The sequence below is a fragment of the Vanellus vanellus genome (genome assembly GCF_965231255.1).
Source record: "Vanellus vanellus genome assembly, chromosome: 1".
Classification (NCBI taxonomy): Eukaryota; Metazoa; Chordata; class Aves; order Charadriiformes; family Charadriidae; genus Vanellus; species Vanellus vanellus.
In genome coordinates this window covers 54,947,217-54,968,770 of record NC_138905.1, presented here as the reverse complement: position 1 = coordinate 54,968,770, position 21,554 = coordinate 54,947,217, and the positions used below count along the sequence as shown (strand labels likewise).

The window sequence follows — 21,554 nt, the reverse complement described above, 5'->3', positions numbered from 1 at the left end:
GCTTTGGACCCAGTCCTTGGAACTGCTAACCATGCTGAGCAGCCTCAGCTTTTACGGACATCAGAAGGACTTGCGAGCTGTCAGCAGCTCCCAGGGAGCTCTGCATTGCCCAGAAGCGTGGGGGAGACCTGCCATGGCTGCAGTGTGAGTAGCACATGGAAACCTCTTTGCCAGCTCCCCACTCCTCATCTCTGCATCTTGATGCCCCCTCCCCCCTCCCAGCCCCTCACAGGCCATGCTTGCAGCATCACCTTTTCCTTGCTTGGCTAAGCTGCCCAGGTGTGTTTATTCATGGCTTCTGGGCAGCAATAACAAGATACTGCCCAATTCAGTTGATATTCCCCTGTCTCTCAGAGCCACACATCCCCCTACTCTCCCAAAGTCCTGGGAAGTGCTTTTACTCACTGAATTACAGCTCGGCTCTCCCAGCTCCGTCTTATCATCAGAGCAAGGCCCAAAAAGCTCTACAGTGAGCTTGTGAATGAAATGGGTTATTTTAGGCGTTGCTTCCAGAGTAAGAAATAATATATGATGCCCCACAAAAGTCAGGAAAAAAAAGCCACATCCAGCTGTGAACGCCAAAAGTCAGGCTTCTGTCCACCCACGGATTTATCTGGAAGGCAGAGGGAGATAGGACCATCCCCAACACCCCTTTCTTTAGCACCTCTGACTCCATTATGCTCTCCAGGTCATCTGCACGGCAGTGACCATGCTCACAGGGCAGAGCTCCACCGCATTGCCTTTTCCCCTAGACCTCACTGCAGATAGATCTGGCTCTGTTGCCCAAATCCCGACACTGGGATTAGCTTGAGAGACCAGATGAAGCATTTTGGGTTCTCATAAATCTCTGCTGAGGAGCATGCCTCCTGTGCTTGCCTCTGGGAAGATGCTGGCTGGAAGCCCCTCAGCCTATGGATTGAGCCCTCTGGTCCCTGGCTATCCTGGTCCACGTGAGAAGCCTCAGAGGGAGTATAAAGGAGGAAGGCTGCCAGCTACAGCCTTCCATGCTAGGTTGAGCAGAAAGGCAATCAAGTTTCCTCAGCGGTGTAACAGATGACAAGGTGTATATTTATACCAGATATCCACATACTTCGGGTGAATTGTGCGACATGAGATTTGTCATCATGCATCAGATCACTGGTGTATCTAATTCCAATACCATGGCTCTGACAATGTCAGGAGAGCTGAGCTGCCTGCAGTGATGTACCTCGCCAACTGTGCAATGCGGGAACAGAGGGTCTGGGATTAAAATTCCTTCCCAGTTCCTCCAGCAATCAACTGGTACCCTGCCTGCTCTTATTATCTGAGCAGGCAGAGCTGCAAATGTAAATAATCACAAGATTAGGCAGCCTTCTAAAGACAACTAGTACAACTGCAGCATACATTTCTGGGCTGCCCCCTGGGCTGGATATGTTTTGAGTGGGATATTTCATGCTGATTTCATCTTACTTTGCTCTGTTAAACGATTCTTAGGTTAACTGCACCGTGGTTACCAGCAGTGGAGATTTACTCCAGTGCTGAAAGTGACCCATGATCTTTTATACCACTCCTAGCATCATCTTTTATGCCTCCCACCACCACCCCGTTCCTTGCATGCTTTTTTTTGTTGTTATTGGTGGCTTGTTTTTTCTCTGCCTTCTTCGCTGCAAGGGAATCAAGCCATTCTCCTGCTCTGAGGGTGCTGGCAGGCAGCTGCATTCTGTAATGGTGCCGCTGCCTTTGTGTTTGCAGTGCTGTCATCACCCCTTGATCAGCCCGGGAATCAGTTACTTTGCTTGGCCAGTTTTGGCTTCTGCCTCTGACAGAGCAGGACTCTCCCCCGAGCTGTCTGCAGAGGCTTTTGCAACACTCCCCTGAACGTGTACAGGTAATTTCAAACCTGTTAATGTGAGCAGTTACTGGACTGCTTCTTCCCAGCCTGCATAGCCTGACTCTCTGGTGAAAGCAAGAGTGTCTCGTGCTCTTGCCCCTGCCCCCTTGGCAGTCCCTCATTTTTAGCTTTGCCTGCAGCTCTCTGCTCTCCTTACCTTGTAGTGAGCACGGAAATAGCTTTTACCTGTTCCTCCTAACAAAATGGTCTGTGCTGGCAATGCCTCCTTATGCCGAGCACCTCCTGTTTGCAGAACTTGTGGTTATCCTCATTCTTTAGGAGCTCTCAGGAAAGTTGAGTCTGGCAGGGCTGTCCTCTGTGTATGGCCTCTGCTACCTCCTGGTGTGATGCTAGTCAGCATGAGCGTGTGGAGCATTTCTTTGGTCTGGCTGATTTACTGTAGCCAGCTGCCCTGAATTAGTCAGTTGTTTGTCTACGCTCACAGTATCTGCTTGAGCTTGCAGAGAGCCTGAAACAGGATCTCTGAGAGTTGTTCTGCTTCCTCCTCCCCTTCAAAATGGGAAATCTCATATACTGACAAGCAAGAGAACGCAGTAGTTCTGCATCATCTTAAAGGAGCGAGCTTTGATTCAGTGGGAACACCAAATGCTTCTGTTAACGAATATCTGAAACACTAATGGAAAAAACACCAAAGCAAAACTCTTTATAATAAAGGGAATCGGATTTTATTTTTTTATACCCTCAAAGTTAAAAATATGCATTTCAAAATATTTACAATGACTATATATGAAATAACCTTTGTTAATGAAACAGCAACATACAGTACTAGAATATATCCACCAAACTGATAAAGTCTACATACGAAGAAAATGTAACAGAAAGAGAGAGAAAGGGAGAGAGAGAGGTAAATAGCATCCACGCACAATCTGCACCTGCATGGTTTTTTATACTCTCTGCCTTTTAGTTGTGGATGGAGTCACAGGAAGTTTTGACCTCTTGTCCCTTCTAAATGCCACTTGTGACTGAGATTCTTCGAACTGACAGAAATTTGTGGGTTGCAGCAGTACCAATGCCTTACTTTCCCGTTCCAACCTTTCACATGGGGACCTTGTATTACAGAGTGGACGTAAAATCTCTCAGCAACCCTGGGAGGTAGGTATAGTTTTATGGAAGAATTTGGCAGATGGAAAAGCACCGGGTTAAGTGACTGGCCTAAGGTCGTGCAGCAAGGAGCAGAACTCACAAGCCTCGTCTCATCTCTCCAAATCTCTCATTAGGGAATCTGCTAACCAGTATCATCTGCCTTTGAGATGAGCTCTGTCACAAGGTGAGGCTCTCAATGAATATCATGTCCTGGATGACAATGTGGGAAAAAAAAATCCTGCCTACAGATAAGGACTTGTCTTAGCAAAGATCTGCAATGTTGCAGTGCTGTTACCCTGTTCTGGAGCTGAACAGAAGATTTCACTGTAGACACACACCCAAATGATTCCCTCCCTGCATGTGCCTCATTGAGCAACTGCATCCTCTGTAATTAGGAACCCCTGTGTATCTTCACCCCCACACTTTCTCTCTCTCTCTCTCTCTCTCCATCATCCACACCTGGAAATTTGCCCTTCCTACCTCAATCTGATTCAACCATGGGAATGTCAAATAGCAAACAGAGCAGCAAAAAAAAAAAAAAATTGCTGCCTTATTTCTGTAGATATTTTAATAGTAATTTAATCTGATTTCTATTGGTTGCTTCTCAATTTAATGTCTTTAACTTTCACATATGTGCGTATATATCTATATATATAAATGTAACAAAAGACCCATCCCATTTGTTTCCATGGACAAAAAAAGGGGTCATAAGCCTCACCGCCCAACCCACAAGGCACACCGAAAGGTAAGTGAGAAGGGCTCTAGGAAGGGAAAAAGATGTAGCCCTTGTTTTTTGTGGGTGCCCTTCAATCATCACTGCTGAGCTTGAAGCTTTGTGAAGGTATGACATAACTTTGCAGAAAAGGAGAATAGCTGCCTGGGTCACCTCCAGATTTCTGGTGCAACAGCCCCAGGAGTGCTAGCTCAGTCGGAGCTGTTTCTCCCTCTCTTTGGTGTAGGAGCTTCTGAGGATTCTAGCTTTGTTAGTGATTTTTCTGTGGTGGCGGCAGTGGTGATGATGGTGGCTGTTTCCATCTTTTTCTATTGGCCCAACAGTTCTCTCAGCAGAGCAATTCTTCCCCATTCCCAGTAGCCAACCCTCTCCCCTAGACTCCCATCAGCCTTATTTTTTCCTAAGAACAAGGTAGAGGATGCCAATGATGAAACTGAAGCAAAAGCAGATCCAGGCCAATATGAAGCAGTAGCCATGGTGAGAACTTGTGGACTCGGGCACCTTGCCTGTGAACCGAGCTGTGTAAATGGAGACTCCGATCAGAATGCACATCCCTGTGGGAAGGAAGGGGAGAAAAGAGAGTTGGAAAACGCACAGAGACCAGCATTGCTGCAGGACTTCTGAAGCACCACTGTCCCCTGAGATCATAATGCATGTTTCGTGCCATATGAGAGAGGGGCTGCTGCCCACGAGGCTTATTTATGGAGGTTTTTCTCTTGCAGGTGTGATGACATAAGGCACTTGGGGCTTGCTGAGTGGGTGCCATGGGAAATAAACCTTTGTTGGGAGGAAATCAGTAATAAGGTGTGCAGACAGTTTGGTGCTACGTGTTGAATCCCCTGAGCAGTAGCTGTCTGTTTATTCCCCTGCCTCCCCCAAATACTTGAATCCTTTTTGTTGTCTTTCAAAGGTATTTTGCAAAACCCACTAGGGTTTTCTAATGAAAATCTGGAAATAATATACAGTAAAAAAAACCAAACCAAACAAACTAACTTTCCAATTCCTCAGTGCTTTGTTTTATCAAAAAAAACCTGGGCCACTCGAAATTTTTAGCTGGTTGACAACCTCCCCCAATGGCTGCGTGTGGCAGATGTGTGGCTACTTGCGCTTGCAGAGGCAGTGGGACACAGGCAGCACTATCGCAAGGCATTCATACTTACAGCAAACCAGCATGATGGCTCCAGTGAGGTAGAAACGTTTGCCTTTCTCCAGGGTGAACAGCTGGACAATGAACATGACAAGCGCGATGACGGAGAAAATGATCGAGAGGATCATAAAGGCTTGCACTGCTTTGAGGGAAGCTGTGAACACACAGGGAAGAGGTTTGTGAAGATCAGGACTCAGCCTTGGTATTGTGCGCAAACGTCCTGCAATTCATCACCACAATGAAAATGCGGATGTAACTTACCCTCATCACGACTGTTGACCGGCAGCTGCTCACACGTCTGGTTGCACAGTAGCCAGAGTCCCGTTGAGACGTTTCCTAAGCTGGAAGAACCCACCATCCAAACCTAGAAACAGGACGAAACGGTCATGTCACGGGGGTGCTGCCTTGCTCTTCTGGCCAGTTTTCAGACTGAACCGTAAGGGGAGCAAGAGTAGCCCCAGTGCCACGAGGCAGAGAGCTGAAAAAAATTCTGCATGTGTCGGCAGCAGATGAACAGCCGAAGCGGGTGGGAGATGACGCAAGCTTCCAAAGCCACGAGGCATTTTGTCCAGGCAAAACACGGGGGAGGTCTGTTCCCGTGATTCGGGGGGATGGGGGGGGGGGGGGGGGACAGGGGTGGGAATCGCTGAGAGCATCCTCTCCGTGTAGCAGGCGGCAGGAGGGCGCGATGAGGCGAGCAAGCCGCCGAGGCACCCGGGGTACGAGGGACCCCGAAACCGCCCCAGAGGGGCGCGGGGGGGACTCCGGCGGTGCCGCCGCCCCCACCGAGCCGCCAGGGGTCACCCTCGCCCCGGGTTTCCCCGGCGCCGGGGGGGGGGGGGCGGGGGGAGCGGCCGCCCCCATTCGCTTGGGCTTTCCATGAGGAGCAGCGCTGGGAGCTGCGTCTGTGGCCGCCCCCCCCCCGCCCCCAGCCCCCGGCAACGGGCTGTTGCCGTCAAAACAGACGGGTATGGGGGAACGTCCAGTTGTGCGACAGCCTGGCCGCCAGATGGACTGATAAATACCGCTTCAGAGCTGTCATCTGCTGATCTCCCCTGCTCCTCTTTGCGCTCTCTTGGATGAAGAGCGTTGAAGTGCTGCTGGGTCTGGGATTTGGGAGCGGGGGGCGGCAGGTGGAGGCTGCCTCCTGTACCACCCCGGCTGCCTTTCCACTCCCTGAGCACACCCATCACTGCTTCACCCATCGCTCATGGCCGTGAGTGGGTGTCCCTCACCTATAGACCTGAGCTCCCACCTGCCTGTCCCGTCCCCCCCCCTCCAAGCCATGGCTACTGCTGCGGAAGGCCATAGCCCTGTCTCATCCAGGGTGGTCTCTACTTACGTTGGCAATGGTGGAGACGAAGAGCATGATGACAGTGGCGATGTGAACCACAAAGATACCAGCCAGTAGCACCAACATCTTGGGTCCCTTCTAGGTGGTGTCACCGATACAGAAAGGTCTGGAGGAGAACAAGAATAGAGGGAGGACGTGAAGGGAAGGGCTGAATCAAAGAATAGAATTACTATAAGCTTTGTTTACATGCAAGAAAACAGGTTGATCTTAAATCCATTCTGGAAGCATGTAGTCACAAAAAAACATTGCTAAAACCTTTGTCAAAATCTGTAAGGGAGTTGCTCAAGAGGTTAAAGAAAGCCTGGAGGTAAAGGAACCGGTCTGGGAGGAGGTGTAGAACAGGGGTAGTTAGCTTGGGGGCATTTTAAAAATAGCCTGAGCGTATACACATGTTGCTTAAATTGGTATGTGGTTAAGTAAAGTAAAAATAACATACTCTAGGCCTATGCTCCAGGATGAGGAGGTTTTGCCCACAGGATTCACAGAGGTCAGGAAAGATTTTCTCTTCCTGTTCTCCCTTTCCCTCTCGTGGCACAGCCACCTCCAACTGGTCTGGGACACGGACAGGTGGCGTGGAGTGGAGGACTGTGTGCTCCTGAGTGCATCAGGTGTTGAGCAGCGGTGGAGAGTGGACTGGGGGGCTACTCCTACTCAATGGCCTGCTCCGTTTTGTGAAGAGGAGAATAACCACCACAGAAACACTACTGAGGTGTTCTGGGGCAGAGGAAAATGCTCAGGTTTTCAATGAAAACTGCCTGTTTCCCTTTTAAAACTTGAGGCAGGCAGATCACCATTACTGCAATTAGATTCTGTTGTAATGCAAATTCCTCTTTGGTTTGTTTTGGGTTGTTGTGGGGTTTTTTTTTGCTTCTGTACCCTGCAAGCTTTTACTATTCTAAGATTTCCTGTCATCGATGAACATGTGATTGGAAAGGGAGGGGAACGTCCTCTGAGTATCTCTCATGACACTGTTCATCAAAGCTGCTGACTTCTCCCCTAAAAATGCGAAATACAAGGAACAAATCTAAGCTGTGAGAGCGAGTGCTGACAACTCACATGAAGTGAGTGAGCATATTTCCCCTCCTTCCAGGCATTTATTAGTAATTGTGCACTATAGCCACAGAAATCAAGCAGAAAAGTTTACTGGGCCCACTCTGGGGCCAGTGAAAGACTGCTTCCTAGAAAGTTTCATAGGGCTGTGTTGCTCTTTTTCTTGGTAGTGCTGGTACTGAAGAGCAGCACCAAGCCTGTGACTAATGTCGGCTGTCAAGTTATTTTGGTCCAGGTGACTCAGGTAAGGTTTGATGCTGTCACCATTTGTACAGGGTGTGGTAACATTGTCATGGAACAACACAATTATACTTCATGATGTCTTTCACACAAACTGTAACAAAAGGCTTTGTGAAGTCCCATAAATGTATTTTATTTTTTTTTTACTCAGTGACTCCACCTTTTCCACTCCTGTCTTTCCTCTCATTGCGGCCATATGTGGGAGTGTATTCCTGTAAAGTGCTGCAGCTATTCCTTGCACTGCTTGGGATAGTTTCCCAAACCACAGCAGGCGGGCAGGCTTCTCCATCAGTGGCTCTCTGTCCAGTTCAGCATTAGCTGATGACCAGGAGGAATTCCTTGAGCTCAGGATCTCAGGGAACCAGCTCTGTTAGGTCACTCCTCCCACCCAAACGAGGTCACTCCTTAGAAGGACAGATTAGGTTTGGTAACTGGTCATTCCTCCTCAGCAACAACTTGTCCTCTGTGAGGTTTCCTTCATCTGGGAGAACTCCCTGGAGTTGTTTAGCTCTAGCTTGCTGAACGTGGGCTGGCCTTGCTTGTCTGCTTTGGGGTGTCCTAGCAAACTCCTCATGCTCTATGACTTGATTTGCCTGGATGGCCTGGTCACTGTGCCCTCTGTTGTCACATCACTGTTGCCTCAGTGATGACCTTGGAGAAAGTACAGCCTTCCTAGGGGTTCTTCTCTGACTGTAGTGACAATCATTTATGAGTTCAGCATCACTAAATCCAGGTTCTCGACACTGTATGCAAGCTACCGCATCAACATGCCTGACCTGAGCATTAAACCCCTTCTTTCCACTGATTGCAAAAGGAACAAGGGTTTCAAAATTCTGGATGGCAAATGATATGGATATTGTTACTGTGCTTTGAGCTGAGAAACTTGCTGTTGCCATGGCTGTTACATATCTGCAGCAGGTGCCTTGAATAGAGCCTCTGAGTCAAATCTTCCCATCCCTTTGACTACTTGTCATCCTTTTTTCTGATTACCTTTGTTCTTACACAAACTGTAATGAGTGCTCTTACCACCATAGTGTATTGGTATGCATACACCAAATGGGGCAAATTTGCCTGCTACGAAATTTGCCTTTACTGAACAGTGGCTAAACTTTCTTCTTTCTTAGATGGACCTATTTTTCCATGGCCTCTTTAAAAACTAATTCAGCAGGTTTTTTGCTGATTATTTTTGAGGAACTTCAAAAAAGTGCTGTACTTGAAAGACTAAAAACCTACTTTCGTGACACCCTAAAGGACTAGAACAGCTCTTTTAAATGCATCTTCTGTTTGCATTCAGAAATGAAAAGGAGGGATAAATGTTACTTTTCAATGTAAAAAAAAAAAAAACCAAAACAAAACCACGCAGAACTTTGACCAATATGCTAAGAAAAAACCCAAATCCTTTATTCCCTTTGCTTTTTCTGCCCCGTTCTCACACTGCTGGAGAGCGCTGTTAGTTCAGGTGCTTTCAGTGCACCTACTTCCTGAGAACGTCAGCACCTCCCTGAATACACACACTATCAAATGCAAACTCCCCCAGGGTTATGTGCTCACAGCTTAGTTTTGATTCTTTGTGAGTTAAAGCACAAGCCTCCCTCTCTATTCATTCGCTTTCCCCTTCCTTCATCTCTCCCTGCCTTTTAAATAAAACACTAGAGAACAATCCCAAAGGAGCAGTGGGTGAACGAACGGCATTGAAATAGAGTCATCTCTGTCTCCAGTGGACTTTTCCTCCCATTAGACAGAGAAGCTGGCAGAGCATTGATGACGGACAGGATACTCTTTCCATTTGTTAAGCATGAGACATCTTTCTCCGCTACAGGGTGGGGTCACATTGCTGGAGCAATAGGACACAATTGCATGCAAATGTCTTTTCTTCCATTCCCCTACCTAAACTGCAGCTGGATTTGGAGCTCCTCAGGCTCTTCTTGGACTATGAGTCAGTCTTAGCCTGCCTAGAGCTGCCAGTTTTTTCCACTGACTCACCCCAAAGCTCTCAAAACCGCAATTATTTAACCCTGCAAGTGTTCAGGACACGCTGTCAGTTTTAGGACTGCTTCTCAAGAACCAGTCAAGCAATCAGGTTGTGAATCCTGCATTGAGCCTCCTGGTGTGTCTTCCCCAGGAGAGACCTCAGCTAAGCCAAGAAAAACAGAGCTGAGGCATGAGAGTAAAATGACTACTGAGGTAGGACCAGCTGATGGAGAAGAAGGAGTCAAGGTCATGCACCTGCTGAACAGCCTATGTGAGTCAAGAGAAGATCTTGCACTGATGACAGTGGACTGAGTTTCCTTTTCCTGAAATGATGGATGAGGAGAAATAACAAGCCCCACCAACAGTAACCATGAATAACAATCACCATAGCAGCCTTCAGCACAAAAAAAGCCTACAGATAAGCATGACAGACTCTTATCTGTGTAAAGACTATTTCGCTCCCCATGCAGGGGTGCACATACTAAGGAACAACAGATGGCTCTGCTGCACCCTCGTCCAAGTTCAAGCAGGCAAACCCTATCCGTTGAAAACTAAGACAGTCTTCTCGAGCAGGCAAAGTGTAGCCACCCATAATACCCCTCTGTCTACTTAAGTGTTTTGGATCCTTCTATCTGGATGGCAGTCAGGAGAAGTGTGTCCTTGCTCTCAGTTTGCTGCTTAGTATGGCATCAGGATGGAATGCAAAGTGCCACTTGCAGATATGACAAATGCCAACGATATAGTTCCTCAAATACAGGGAGTGGGTTACTCAAGAGGATAAGGCAGATTAGGTAGTGGTCCTTTGCTTCTGGCAGAAAGCGCACTGCAGTGAAAGAAGTAGATGGGAAGAGAGGATGTTTCTGCAGGAATGAACGGGTTGTTTGGGGTGAAAAATCAAAGCACTCTCAACTAAATCTGAAATATTTCACATTTGAAGTGTTTCTAAATGATGTAGCTCATCTGACTTCCATTCCCATTCTCCTCTCTGAACTGAGGTTCCTGCTTGGGACTACCTTTCCCAGAGTAAGTTGATGAGGCATATGGTGAGAGATGCTGGCTGAGGTGAGAACTCAGCCAATAGCCTATAGCAGCCTATAGTGTCCGGGGAGCAGAAGACATCTAAATCGCAATGTCTGCGAGCACCATGGTGACCTCTGACTCCTCTAAAACTCAGTTTTTCAGCTGAAGTCCCTTGGGTTTGATACATTCAATTTCTTAAGAAAGGAAAGATGGCATTTCAGGGAAAAAGCAAATGCTTTTGGCGAGAACGTCAACAAAAATCTCTGTAGATCGAAAGCAACTGAGATGAAAGAAATTCTGCCTTCCCCAGCTGCCACTGCAGAATCTAAGAAATGCGGCCATAAGTCAGACCAGTGGTCTGTCTCACCCAGTACACTGTCTCTGATGGTGGCAGTAGGAGGTCCAATATTTAGAGAAAGCCCATGAACCAGGACACTGTCTGAGGTGGCACAGAGTCACATCAGGAATAACGGTGGTCTGAATCAGGGCCAAGGCCACTTGGAAAGAAAGGGGAAAATTGGAGAGGACAGGACAGAAAATAAAAAGTATTTGATATTCTTTGAGACAGCCACAAACTGCCACCTCCATCACTGGTGCATTCCTCAGTGTGAAGCCCACCTACAAATAGCAATTCTGCCATGATGTCAGCAGTAGGGGAAACCTTAGGGTGTGATGAAACCTTCTGCAGGATTTGTAGCTCTGCCTTTGACTGAGCTGAGGCCCTGACTGCACCTTAGCCCTGCTACAACTGCACCCCTTGCCCTTGCGTGTGGTAGAAGCATTTCTCATTGTGCCCAGCGTCATTTGGCAGGATGCAAATATGTAAAGTTCTCTGTGAAATTCTGGTGGCACGGTGATTTTGGACCCATCACATTGTTACTAGAAAGCTCATGACAGCTTTAAACAACCACCGGGAAGGATATTTTTGCTTTCACCCTTTGCTCTGGTTCTTGCTTCAGATCCAGCTGAATCCAGAGTCCTTGCTGACTCCGGACTTTCATAAACCACTGTACGCCAGCACTGCTGTTGACAACCTGTTTTATGACAGACTGGTTTGACTGAATTTACAAGTCAGATGCTTTTTATAGACATGTGGATGAGTAGGCTGGTGCCTCTGGAAAGAGATTTCACATGTGTGGGAAAAGGGTTGGGCAGGAGGTGCGCACACGGAGACCTTTGGAGCCTCTGGTTTATGGCAATGAGGAGATTTTGTGCATGCATAGGTGGTGGCTGTGGTGACCACATGGGGTACAGCGAGGCTGTGAAAGTAGCAGATGAATGTCAACTAAAAAGAAAATGTAGAGCAGCCTGAGGGCTACAACTGAAAATAAGCTTCAGTAAATGGAAGATTTTATCTGGTTCTTGGGAAGCCTTTCCTGGTGGTATGGTCTCCGACGGATCAGGGGGAATTGCCTTCCCAGGGGACTCATAAAGCCCCAGCATGTGAATCATTTCTTGTGGCACCAGACAAAGTCCTCAAGACTCCACCCTGAGAGATGCAAGGGAGAGTCACAAAAGATGACACACAAGGGTTTCCCAGCTCTCATGCTCGTGATTCATATGAGAGTGGGGAAATATCAGAGCTCCTAGGACAGACAGTGAGAAATTGGCATTTTCTCCAGAAGAAACCACCCTCGTGCGTTCAGCCATGTGACAACATCAACAGAAACTCCAAAGCTCGCTTGGTAGTAGGAAGGGGAAAAGACAGCTGCCTGGGGCATGGCAGGCAGCCAGCAGCCACTGCTGGAGGAAAACACTGTCACTCATCACACTAGACACGCCAAGGAAGGGCTGGGACTGATGGGCAGCAAGTAAGAGACAGTGGTGGGGAAGGGGACCTCAGAGCTAATGGAAGCACAGGAGTGTTCCTCTGCACCTTTGGAGGTGCGATGGGGAGCACCCTCACCCCTTAGTGCGTTGGATGGTCCCTGGGTGGGTTAATTAGACAAGGGAGACGCTGGGACTTGCAGGGCTTCAGACAAGATGCCGAGATATGCGAGGAAGGTTTGTGGGAGGACTGACGGTCTGGGCGATGACGTGGTGTGTGTAGGGTTGTACATCTGCAGCTCTGCGTGGCTCCCTCTATGAATGGGAGAGTGCATCTGTGGTTTCCCTGTGAGCAGAGCTGAACTGTGTGTGTGAGTGTGTGTCTGTCTGCGTGAGTTCTCATGCACGGCTTCCTTATGGCTGCGCGTATCTATCCGTGCAACCTTGACACTGACAGTGCCCACGTGGGAGAAACCATCTGACAACGCTGACGGGAAAGTTCAGGTTACAGTGTGGTGTGAGCAAAAGTGCACAGATCATTCCTGGTGGGATTCCTGCTTTTCCTCCTTGCAACAGCCTTTAGATAGAGGTGGAAGGTCTGTGGAGCCCACATCAGCTGTGCTTTTGGCTGCATTTTTAAATTAAAACTGCAATTCTCTGATTTACATAGGCAGTTCTTCCCTTTTTTTTTTTTTTCAGAGGAGGGTAACTCTGAAAAAGAAGTGCCTCGTTATCAAATAGCATCCCTCTCTCTCAAGACTGCAAGACCTCTGAAGGTGCCAGTACAGCTTATGAGACACTGAGGTCAATGCGACTTAGGCATCTAAAGAGTCTGAGCTTTTGGGTCAGTCTGCCTCCAGGGTGCCCTTGTTCCTGCAAGCCAGCTTGGAAAAGACTGTGCAGGATTAAATTGCAAAATTGTGTGATAGCTCCTTCTTTCAACCCACAGCTCACGAGTGATGGACGGGGGTAGCAGGAGAGTGAGTATAGAGCAGAAGCGAGAGGATGCTGTGCAGCCTGGCGTTGGTCGATGCTCTGTGCAGGGTGGGGTAAAAGGTGGCTGTGAGGTAAAAAGCCCCATTTGGCTTCAAGAGGGCTTCCTACACCTGTGCTATACCTGTGGTTACTATGGGCTAGCAGAACCGCATAAAGGTCATTCTAGCTCATGTTACATGCAGAAATGGCTTTCCAGTGAGGCATCAGGGGCACACCACGCTGGCCTGGCTGCAGCCACTGGAGGCCAGCTAGCAGGCAAGTTGGCTTGGCTGGCACAACCGGCAGCTATGCCCGTCTCAGACCCCAGCTTTCCTTCAGCAGTGGTCCACGTTCCTGGAGCTGGTCATCAGCAAGCCCCTGAGCAGCCTGCTGCCAGCTCTGAGCTTTTTGCAGCTCTCCCCTCTTGCTCCCATGGCTCTCACTGTCCTTTCCAGAGGCTCGCTGAGGCCTGTAGGGGAGATGTCTCTCAGGAATGAGAAGAATGTGGGTGCCGGACCCAGTCACGGCAGCTGCTTTCACAACTGCCCTCCCTGAGGAGACTCTGCCCTGTGAGGGCAAAAGGACAGCAAAGGCCCTCGCCCTGGATTTCCTCTAATCCAGACGTATTGCCAGGTGGCCCCATGTTGCCTTTGGCATGAGTCACTGCTCACCTGCCGTCAGCCACTCCACTGCTCATAGTTCATTATGTTTCTCTGCGTGGCTGGGGATGACCTAGCCCAGGACCCGTCCTTGGGCTCTCATCACGGGTACCCTGTGGTACAGACTGGTTTTCACAGGAGAAAGGGGACAGATCATAATTATGAGCTTGGTGAACAGGTCACTCCCTTGGGGAATGTGGGTTCTGGAGCTGAGTTGTCCTAACCTGTCCCTCCCTACCATGACAAGGCATAGGCTACGTTTTGTCTTACTCAGAGAGCGGCTTCCATGTACTCTCTGCCTTGCTGCAAACAGCTCAGGAGGAGGAGGGTGCGTGGAGCTGCAAATTTGGCCAGGGTTTCCTTTGTTCCCTGTCCAGCTGTTCTAACTCAGGAGGTACTTTCCAAAACTCCCCCAGTGGGGTTTGAAGAAATCCTGCTCCAGATTGCAGCCCCCAGATGTGCTGCTTTGCTGCCCTCCCTGTGGTGTAACAGCAGAAGGCAGTTTAAAAAAAGAGGCCCTCTAAATTTCCCTGTGGGCAGTTGATACGGGGAACTGCTGCTGGACCCTGTGTCATACTGTGGGATGACAGACTGTGGGCTGACTCCAGTAGAGGATCTGTGTAGTCACATTTGAGCTGGTACTTCAGCACATTTATTCAGGGCCAGTATTACAGCACTGTGGCTACCAGTTAGTTATCAGTCCTGGCAGGGGCTGTCAAAAGAGCAGGGCCACGGGGCAGAGCCTCCTTTTCTGTGCACGCTGCTTTGCCTCAGCAGGAAAGACCCACAACCTGTTAATCATCCTTCTTCAAATGGGGAGATAGGAAATCCCTTTCCTTGCCCTCTCTTTTGGAGGTGTAAAAGAGCACGTCTGGGTCTCTTACTTCTCCCTGCCTTGACGGAAGGGTAAATCAATCTCATCTTTTAGTCCTCTTTCATTACTTTTTTTTTTCAGGAGGACAGGAGGAAGGAAGACAATTGGGAGTGCCACACCCTGCAGCCTGCGCTGTGTTGTGTTGGGTGACAGTGTTGTCACATCCCTGTTGAAGGGTACAGGCACAGGAGCCCACTGAGATCAAAGGGGTCTAGTAGTGCTATTTCTTGCCTTGTGGCACTCTTCTTGCCGTGGGGCACTTGGGTATCTAAGGGCAAATCCCAGCTCGGCATCAGGTGCTTCCCCTCTCGCCTTCGGGTGTAGCACCCAGTGTGGGAGCACCCTTCCAGCAGCCAAAGGGAACTGGGGGGGTGAGCAAATGGAAACGTGCCGTGGAAGGGGTTTCACAGCTGCCGCGTGGGGTTGATGGAGCCTGTGAAGCCCTGGAGGAGCAGGCAGGGATAAGGAAGCGGACTGCACCCTGCCACCCCTTTTGCTTTTGCTCCGAGGAAACTCAAGCAGGCACAGGCTGGGTGCCATGTGCCAGCCTCGCAGCCAGCAGGGTGACAAAGGGAGGGAAGGATTCATGCTTGCAGCAAATCTCCCCCGTCTCATTATAAACAAGGCCTCGAGGTGGGTCTTTTACCAAAAAAAAAAAAAACCAAACCAAAAACCCGCTGGCTATTATCAGCAGATCTACCAGAACTGTTTCAAAATACAATCTCTGCTCCACCCCAGGCCACCAAACAGTAATTCCTGCATGCACTTGCATTGCTCGCACACTGCAAAATTCAAAGACCACCGGCTAGGCCAGCAGGGCCGGTTTTCCAAGCCCAGGGCTCTCTGTCCTCAGCAAGATACTGGGGAGCACTAGAAACCCTGCAGCTCTGAGGCACCCACTCCAAAACCGGGTGTTCCTCCTCAAGATCCCAAGTCCCTCCTCTATTTATGTCTCCTTGGGTGTGGCTTGGCTCCATCTCTCTCAGATGTCTACCGCAGGATGGCACGTGCCTGGTGGAGATGCCCAAGTCTCACATGAGAGAAGCCTGGATGAATGGCTGGGACTGCGTGCCACGTGTTTGAATGGTTACTCATAGCTGGGGAAGGGGGGGGGGGCTTCCGCGGGAGCCTGCTGGGAGGAACTCCTTAGCTGGGCATGCAGTGCTTTGCACGAAGGAGCTGCATTTCAGGGTGTGCTTCCAGGCACTGCAGTGTTAGCGATAGTAAGAGATCTCAGTTTTCATCCTTTTCCTACGCTGATCCTCAAGGGAGCAAATATAAATAAGCTGCCTTTAAGCCCGCACTCCCTCAGGGCAGACAGCCCCCAGGTTTGGCGGCTGTGTGGGGTGGGCTGGGTGGAGGCATTCAGCCGACTTCATTCCGTTATCCTAGGAAAAATAGCTAATGGGCTCCAAGTTTTCACACTCCTCGTGCCCAGCTCCCTCTTGTGTGTTTGCTCAGGAAAGAATCCCACTCCGTCCAGGAATGTCAAGTGGGCAGTTCCTGGGCAAAGCTGCTCTCAGAGGTGCCTTGAGGAATTCAAAGCTTTTGAGTGAAAGTTGCTCTGTGGCCACAGCATTATTTTATTTATTTTTTTTGCAAACCGTTTATATTGTTAATTGTGGTAAATCGCAACTTCTGAAAACTTCTGGCAAACTTCTGGCTTTCTACCCAGAGTGCCCTGGAAACACTCGCTGCCTCAGTCAGCTTCCCTGCCACTCAAACACATCTATTTCCCAAGCAGGAGGCACCCCTGAGTGACTGAGCTGCAAGCAATAGGGCCAGAAGGGACCTCGGAATTCACAAAATCCATCCTTCTGCCACAAGGTTAAGGTCAGCCCAACGTCTTGGCCATTTGTATAGCGACTGTCCACAGCATCACCCTAAGCCCCGGCCATTCCCAGCAGGACTGGGCTAAATACTGTTTCAGTCTCTCAGTCTCTTTCAAACCCACGAAACTGTGCAGGGGCGTGCTGGGTTCCTGCAACAGGAACCGAAGCCTGGTGCCAACAAACTGGCTTTGCTGCTCTCCCTTTCTCAGACCTCAAAAATAGTTCAAGGATTTGACCGCAGGATACAAACCATAGCAGACGGGTGAAGCGAGAGAACTGGTGAAGAAAGGGAGGGAGGGAGGGGGAGGTTGCGTGGAAAAAAGCAGGTGAATAGGGAAAATTGCCGGTCTCTGCAATCCTACACTTCCCATCAGCGCCTCCCCCCCACCACACCCCACCACGCAGCCTGTGGTGCTCTTAGCGATTCCGCCCGCTCCCTCACTTCACCTCTCCGTGCTCCCCACTCCAGGACCTGTGCTGCTAAGGAAGGCGCAGCACGCATCCCTACCCATCGCGGTGGCTTTGCTTAAGAACTGGGGCTTGGCTTCAGCCTCGGGAGCCGGGACCCTAACAGAAAAAGAGATCTCCTCCCCATTGTACCTCACAGCCTGCACCTTTGGGGCCCCTCAGACTTCACTTGGAACGACCGTTGTTGTTTTAAATTAAAGCTTGGCAAGCTACGGATGGAGGGCAGAGAGACAGGCAGAAAGACGCGAGGCGGGAGCCAGAAACTCCAAACCCGCAGCCCTAATTTCAAGCGGGCGTTTTCCCACGTTCGTAAACAACGCCGCCCCGACTGCGCGGGGCAGCTCCTGCGCCGGGGCTGGCCCAGGTTGGGTGCGCCATGCCTGCGCCCTGCCTGCGCCCTGCCTGCACATGCCCCGCAGGCGAGAATAGCATCGCTGCTGCCAGCGCTCCACGGTTGTCAGCCTTGCAGCGTCGCTTCGCCCAGTAACGCAGCTGGATTTCAGAGCAAAAGCTGGGAGGTTAAAGATGCACCCCGTAGCCAGCTCGCCTGGCCAAGCTGAAGAGAAGTGGAGGGGCAGAGGAGGAAAGCGGGCTGGAGCTGCTGGGCGAGGGGAGCAGCCGCCGGCGAGGGAGAAAAGTCGCTGAGGGTTTTCGAGAGGAGCTCTTACCGTGTGGGCTGGGGCTGGTCCCGGCACCTGTGGGAGCAGGAGCGTGCTGGGCTGCAGCGCTGATGTCCCGGAGCGCGGAGCAGTAGTGAAGGGGAGTGACCTGGTGGTGGTTTAAGTTTCCTCCGGTGGTGTGGGAGGGTGGTGTCTTTCGACTCTGTTTTAAAGGAGTTACTATGAATCAGTCTGCCTTTAAAGACAGGGAGAAGGGGTTGGAAAAAAAAAAATTAATGAGCTACGCCCTGCTTTGTTGGCAGGGAGTCAAGAGTGGCTGGGAGGAAACCAGCGATTCAAAGAAATCTGTGCAGGGCTGCGTCTGACTCAGTGTGCAGTACAGAGACCACAGCCTGGAAAAACTACTGACGCTGATCCAGCTGAGTAACAGAGGCCCACAACAGCATCTGTTTATAAAACTGAACTTCTGGTTGTCATAAAAAAAAAAAAAATATAGTTACAAATGTGGCAACGGGACTTCAACAACACAACCACTCAAACAAACAAACAGCCGGTTGGCAGGGGGCATGGTGAGGCTGGGTGAGTCACCGCATCCCCTCCGTTACTGCACAGAGAGAAGCCGTCGAGGTTGGCAGTGCGGGGGAATGAAAATCGGACCTGTGGGCTTGGCATGGACAAGACTTCTGGGAATATACCAAGGAGCAGAGATGCTCAAAATGCAGCTCTGGCCTGGTGGTGACTCTGGAGCAAGTTGGCCAGATGGTGGTGGTTTGCTTCCACGGAGAGAGGGCAGGCAAGGAAGATGAAATGAGGAGTTTGTGATTCACAGTTTTCTGAGGTCAGCATTTCTTGTCATCTTAAAGACCTCTAAAAATAGATCCTTTACATTTGCAGAGAATTGACTGGTGTAATTGTCTCGTGCGTGCTACAGGCAAGCTTGAGCAGGGGTGTGCTTGAGATGTGGGTGAAGGGGGAAGAAGTTTGTCAGAAAGCATCTGGGTTAAAATGTGATCCATATCATGGTAGAGTTGGTGATTTGCTACTGCAAGGAATCAAGCCTGCCTTTGCAGAGGCCCAGAAAGAGATAAGCAGATACCAATAAAATACCTGGCAAAGGCCTTTCCCACTGTAATGAGAGGGACTCTGGGTTGCCTTTATTTGGAAGGCAAAGCTGATGCTCTTTTAAGTCTACACGGATTAAAAGACTATTTTTCAGATTATTGCCTCTCTCTGGTGTTATTGATATGTGTCTGGTCTAATTTTAGACTATAGCAACCTGCTTAAAAACAGAGCTACGGATAAAACAGCAGCAAAGATGACACATAAGGTGGGCAAAGACGTCATGCCCAGACAATCCCATGGGAATTTTGCAACTGATGGCAAATAAAGACAGATTTTGTTCCCTGAGGGTAGAATAAGGCTGTGTTTAATACCTATGTGTCAGAAGGTGCTTCTTGATGATGTACATGAATACAAATCGAGGGAAAGGAAAATAATTTTGCTAACCCTGCAGAAGGAGCTGGCATTTACACTGAGCTGCACTGTCCATTTGCCCTTCCCTATTCCCCCGGCAGAGTTTATTGGAGTGAGGGACGGTCAGTGCCACATAAAATACTGGAGGGCACGGTCCTAAAGCAGATTCTGTGGACCAGAGTTCAGCTGCGGTGGAGCATCCTCTGCTCCAGACCTGTCCACAAGTCACTGCCAGAAGGCAGCTGCCTGCCCACTCGCAGAATTGCTCATCTGAGACCCGGCAGCCAAAACAGCTGCATCTAAAACACACTCACATGGGGTGACGACTGCGGAGCCCCCTAAAAAGTTGAGTATGGAGTGACCTGTGACTGGCAAAGCCTGGTTTGTTTAGAGAGAGCAAACTCGTTTTGTACTAATTGCTCTCTAGCCTGGGAGGCTGTGGCAGGCGATGGCCAACATCAGATGCTTCGCAGGGAGGCAGCGGGTTTCTGCAGCATCAGCAGCAGCTTGCCCACAGGAGCGTTGCTTCCCTGCTCTCCATCTGGAAATGTTGGTGCCCAGCCAGCACAGTAAAGAAAAGTAACCGGACAGGCCACATAGGCTGTGACTGTGGCCCTGGAGGAGCACTGGTACCCTGCCAGCAATTGGCTTCAACCCGTTGCTATGCCTGTCAGACTGGGTGTTGGGGGGAGTAACAGTGAGTGTCAAGCGAACAAGGGTGAGGGTGGCTGCTCCTGTTCGGGAGCGATGTGGGCAAGATGATGGTTTAAGCAAGGGAGGGTACCCCCCTACTGTCAGGGTGCGGTGAGGTCAGGGGAGAGCTCAGCTTCCACCGAGCAGATTGGTGACTCTTTGGGATATTTCCACCTTGCACCTGGACAGGGAGGCAAAGTAGGAGTAACCTTACCAATAGGTTAAGGTAGGAGAACGTTTCAAGTTTACAATATTTGCTGTGTTTTCTGTGTAGCTGCTCGTCTGTGGATGAAGCTTTAGCTCAATAAGACTTCATACGTGTGTGACGAAGAACCAGCCCTATCCGCCCATCTACAGAAGAGGCTGGGTTTTCTGTGTGCCTCTGGCAACTTCTCTCTTTAGAGTGCGTGGTTTTCACAAGGCAGGCTGCAGCAGAAAAACTGTGACGTGAAAAGTCTCATCATGGATCAAAAGTCTGAAGCATTCTGCCGGTTTGACACACTAAGTTTGAATTGCGTAAGATCCCCACACCATAATCCATGGTGTCCCTTGACCTAACTTCACTCATTTCACAGGCTTTTCTGAATGCCTACGGCCAACTAATAGGAGGCGGTCAGGTCAAAGCCGTGAGGATTTAAGATGTGAGAATCTGGATTGGCATTTCCACGGGCAATGAGAGGGTGAAACTTTCCCATGTGTTCCATGCCTTTGCTGAAGCTCTTCTCAAACAAGCAGCTTGCAGCTGCTGTACGTCTGCTTGGTTTGCCGTGCCCCACACGTTTGCAAACATCAGTGCTGTGTGCGAACAGTAGTCCTTGGTGTAACGAGATGAGCATCTGCAGTGACATTAGATAAGGCAAATATTAAGCTTTCGCAAACCCAGATCAAAGGAGGAATAGATGATGAGGAGTGGGAGATGAAGTGTGGAGTTAGGGGTGGGGGAGGCATGGTCAGGTTCAGCTGGAAGCATCCAGAACGGGTAGTTTCTAGAGAGGGGGGTGCCAAGGGAAATAGTCCATGGGCTCCCTGCACTTTCTTCAGATGACAGAATCTATGCCTGGGAGAGGTCTGCAGCTGAGTTCCCATGCTCTCTGGGATGCTTTCAAGTACAAATTCAACGTATGTTATTTGAGTATGCTTTTCTGGATAACTCTCTGCAAACATACATTGCATATTAAGTCCCCCAGTCTAAACTGCATGTCTTTCCACCTAAAGATATTTAAACCCTTTCCTCTCTCCTATATAGGCTATTTACTCCGTGCAACATACTGCTGGTTGGTTGCAGGACAAGTGGAAGTGATATGCTCCATGCTGTTTTCTGCTTCCCCGCTTGTCATGACATGGAGAAGGCGGGCTTGAGCCTAAGCTAATGTGTGGGTTTATAAAAATAGAAACCGACGAGTTTCATACTGCTCTGTAGTGGTGTAACTGAAGTGTTTGTGTGTGTATCCTGGGGTTATCCATGTGATACAGTAATTTGCAGAGACATATGATACATATCAGAGCCATATGATAAACTGGATTTGTCACGCATGACCCTGCAGGGCTTCAAATGGGAGCATTCATCCACCGGAGAAGAAAAGGCAATGGTTCCCTTATTTATAGCTTCACTCAGTTTTGAGGAAGCAGATGTCAGAAGTCACACCTTTATGGTTTTGGTCATTTCTCTAACGTGTCTCGTCATGTTCCTGTCCCCCCAAGGAC

At 49.5% G+C, this 21,554-nt stretch overlaps 1 protein-coding gene across 1 annotated transcript; it reads right to left on the bottom strand.

Moving 5' to 3' along the window:
* Window positions 1-2,544: 2,544 nt before the first annotated feature.
* Window positions 2,545-17,855, bottom strand: EMP1 (epithelial membrane protein 1). The gene is made up of 5 exons (XM_082482672.1): window positions 17,733-17,855; window positions 6,197-6,314; window positions 5,116-5,218; window positions 4,868-5,008; window positions 2,545-4,261 (listed from the first exon to the last, which is right to left on the bottom strand). The coding sequence occupies exons 2-5, from the start codon at window positions 6,272-6,274 to the stop codon at window positions 4,098-4,100; spliced, it is 486 nt and encodes a 161-aa protein (XP_082338798.1). The 5' UTR covers window positions 6,275-6,314; window positions 17,733-17,855; the 3' UTR covers window positions 2,545-4,097.
* Window positions 17,856-21,554: the final 3,699 nt, after the last annotated feature.

Bases quoted from the DNA above. Each gene is read 5' to 3' on its own strand.
- EMP1 (XM_082482672.1), bottom strand. From the start codon at position 6,274: ATGTTGGTGCTACTGGCTGGTATCTTTGTGGTTCACATCGCCACTGTC. The intron at 5,009-5,115 runs GTAAGTTACATC...GTGTGTTCACAG, and splicing joins GGTCAACAGTCGTGATGAGG to CTTCCCTCAAAGCAGTGCAA. The intron at 4,262-4,867 runs GTAAGTATGAAT...TCCTTCCCACAG, and splicing joins AGCCATCATGCTGGTTTGCT to GGATGTGCATTCTGATCGGA.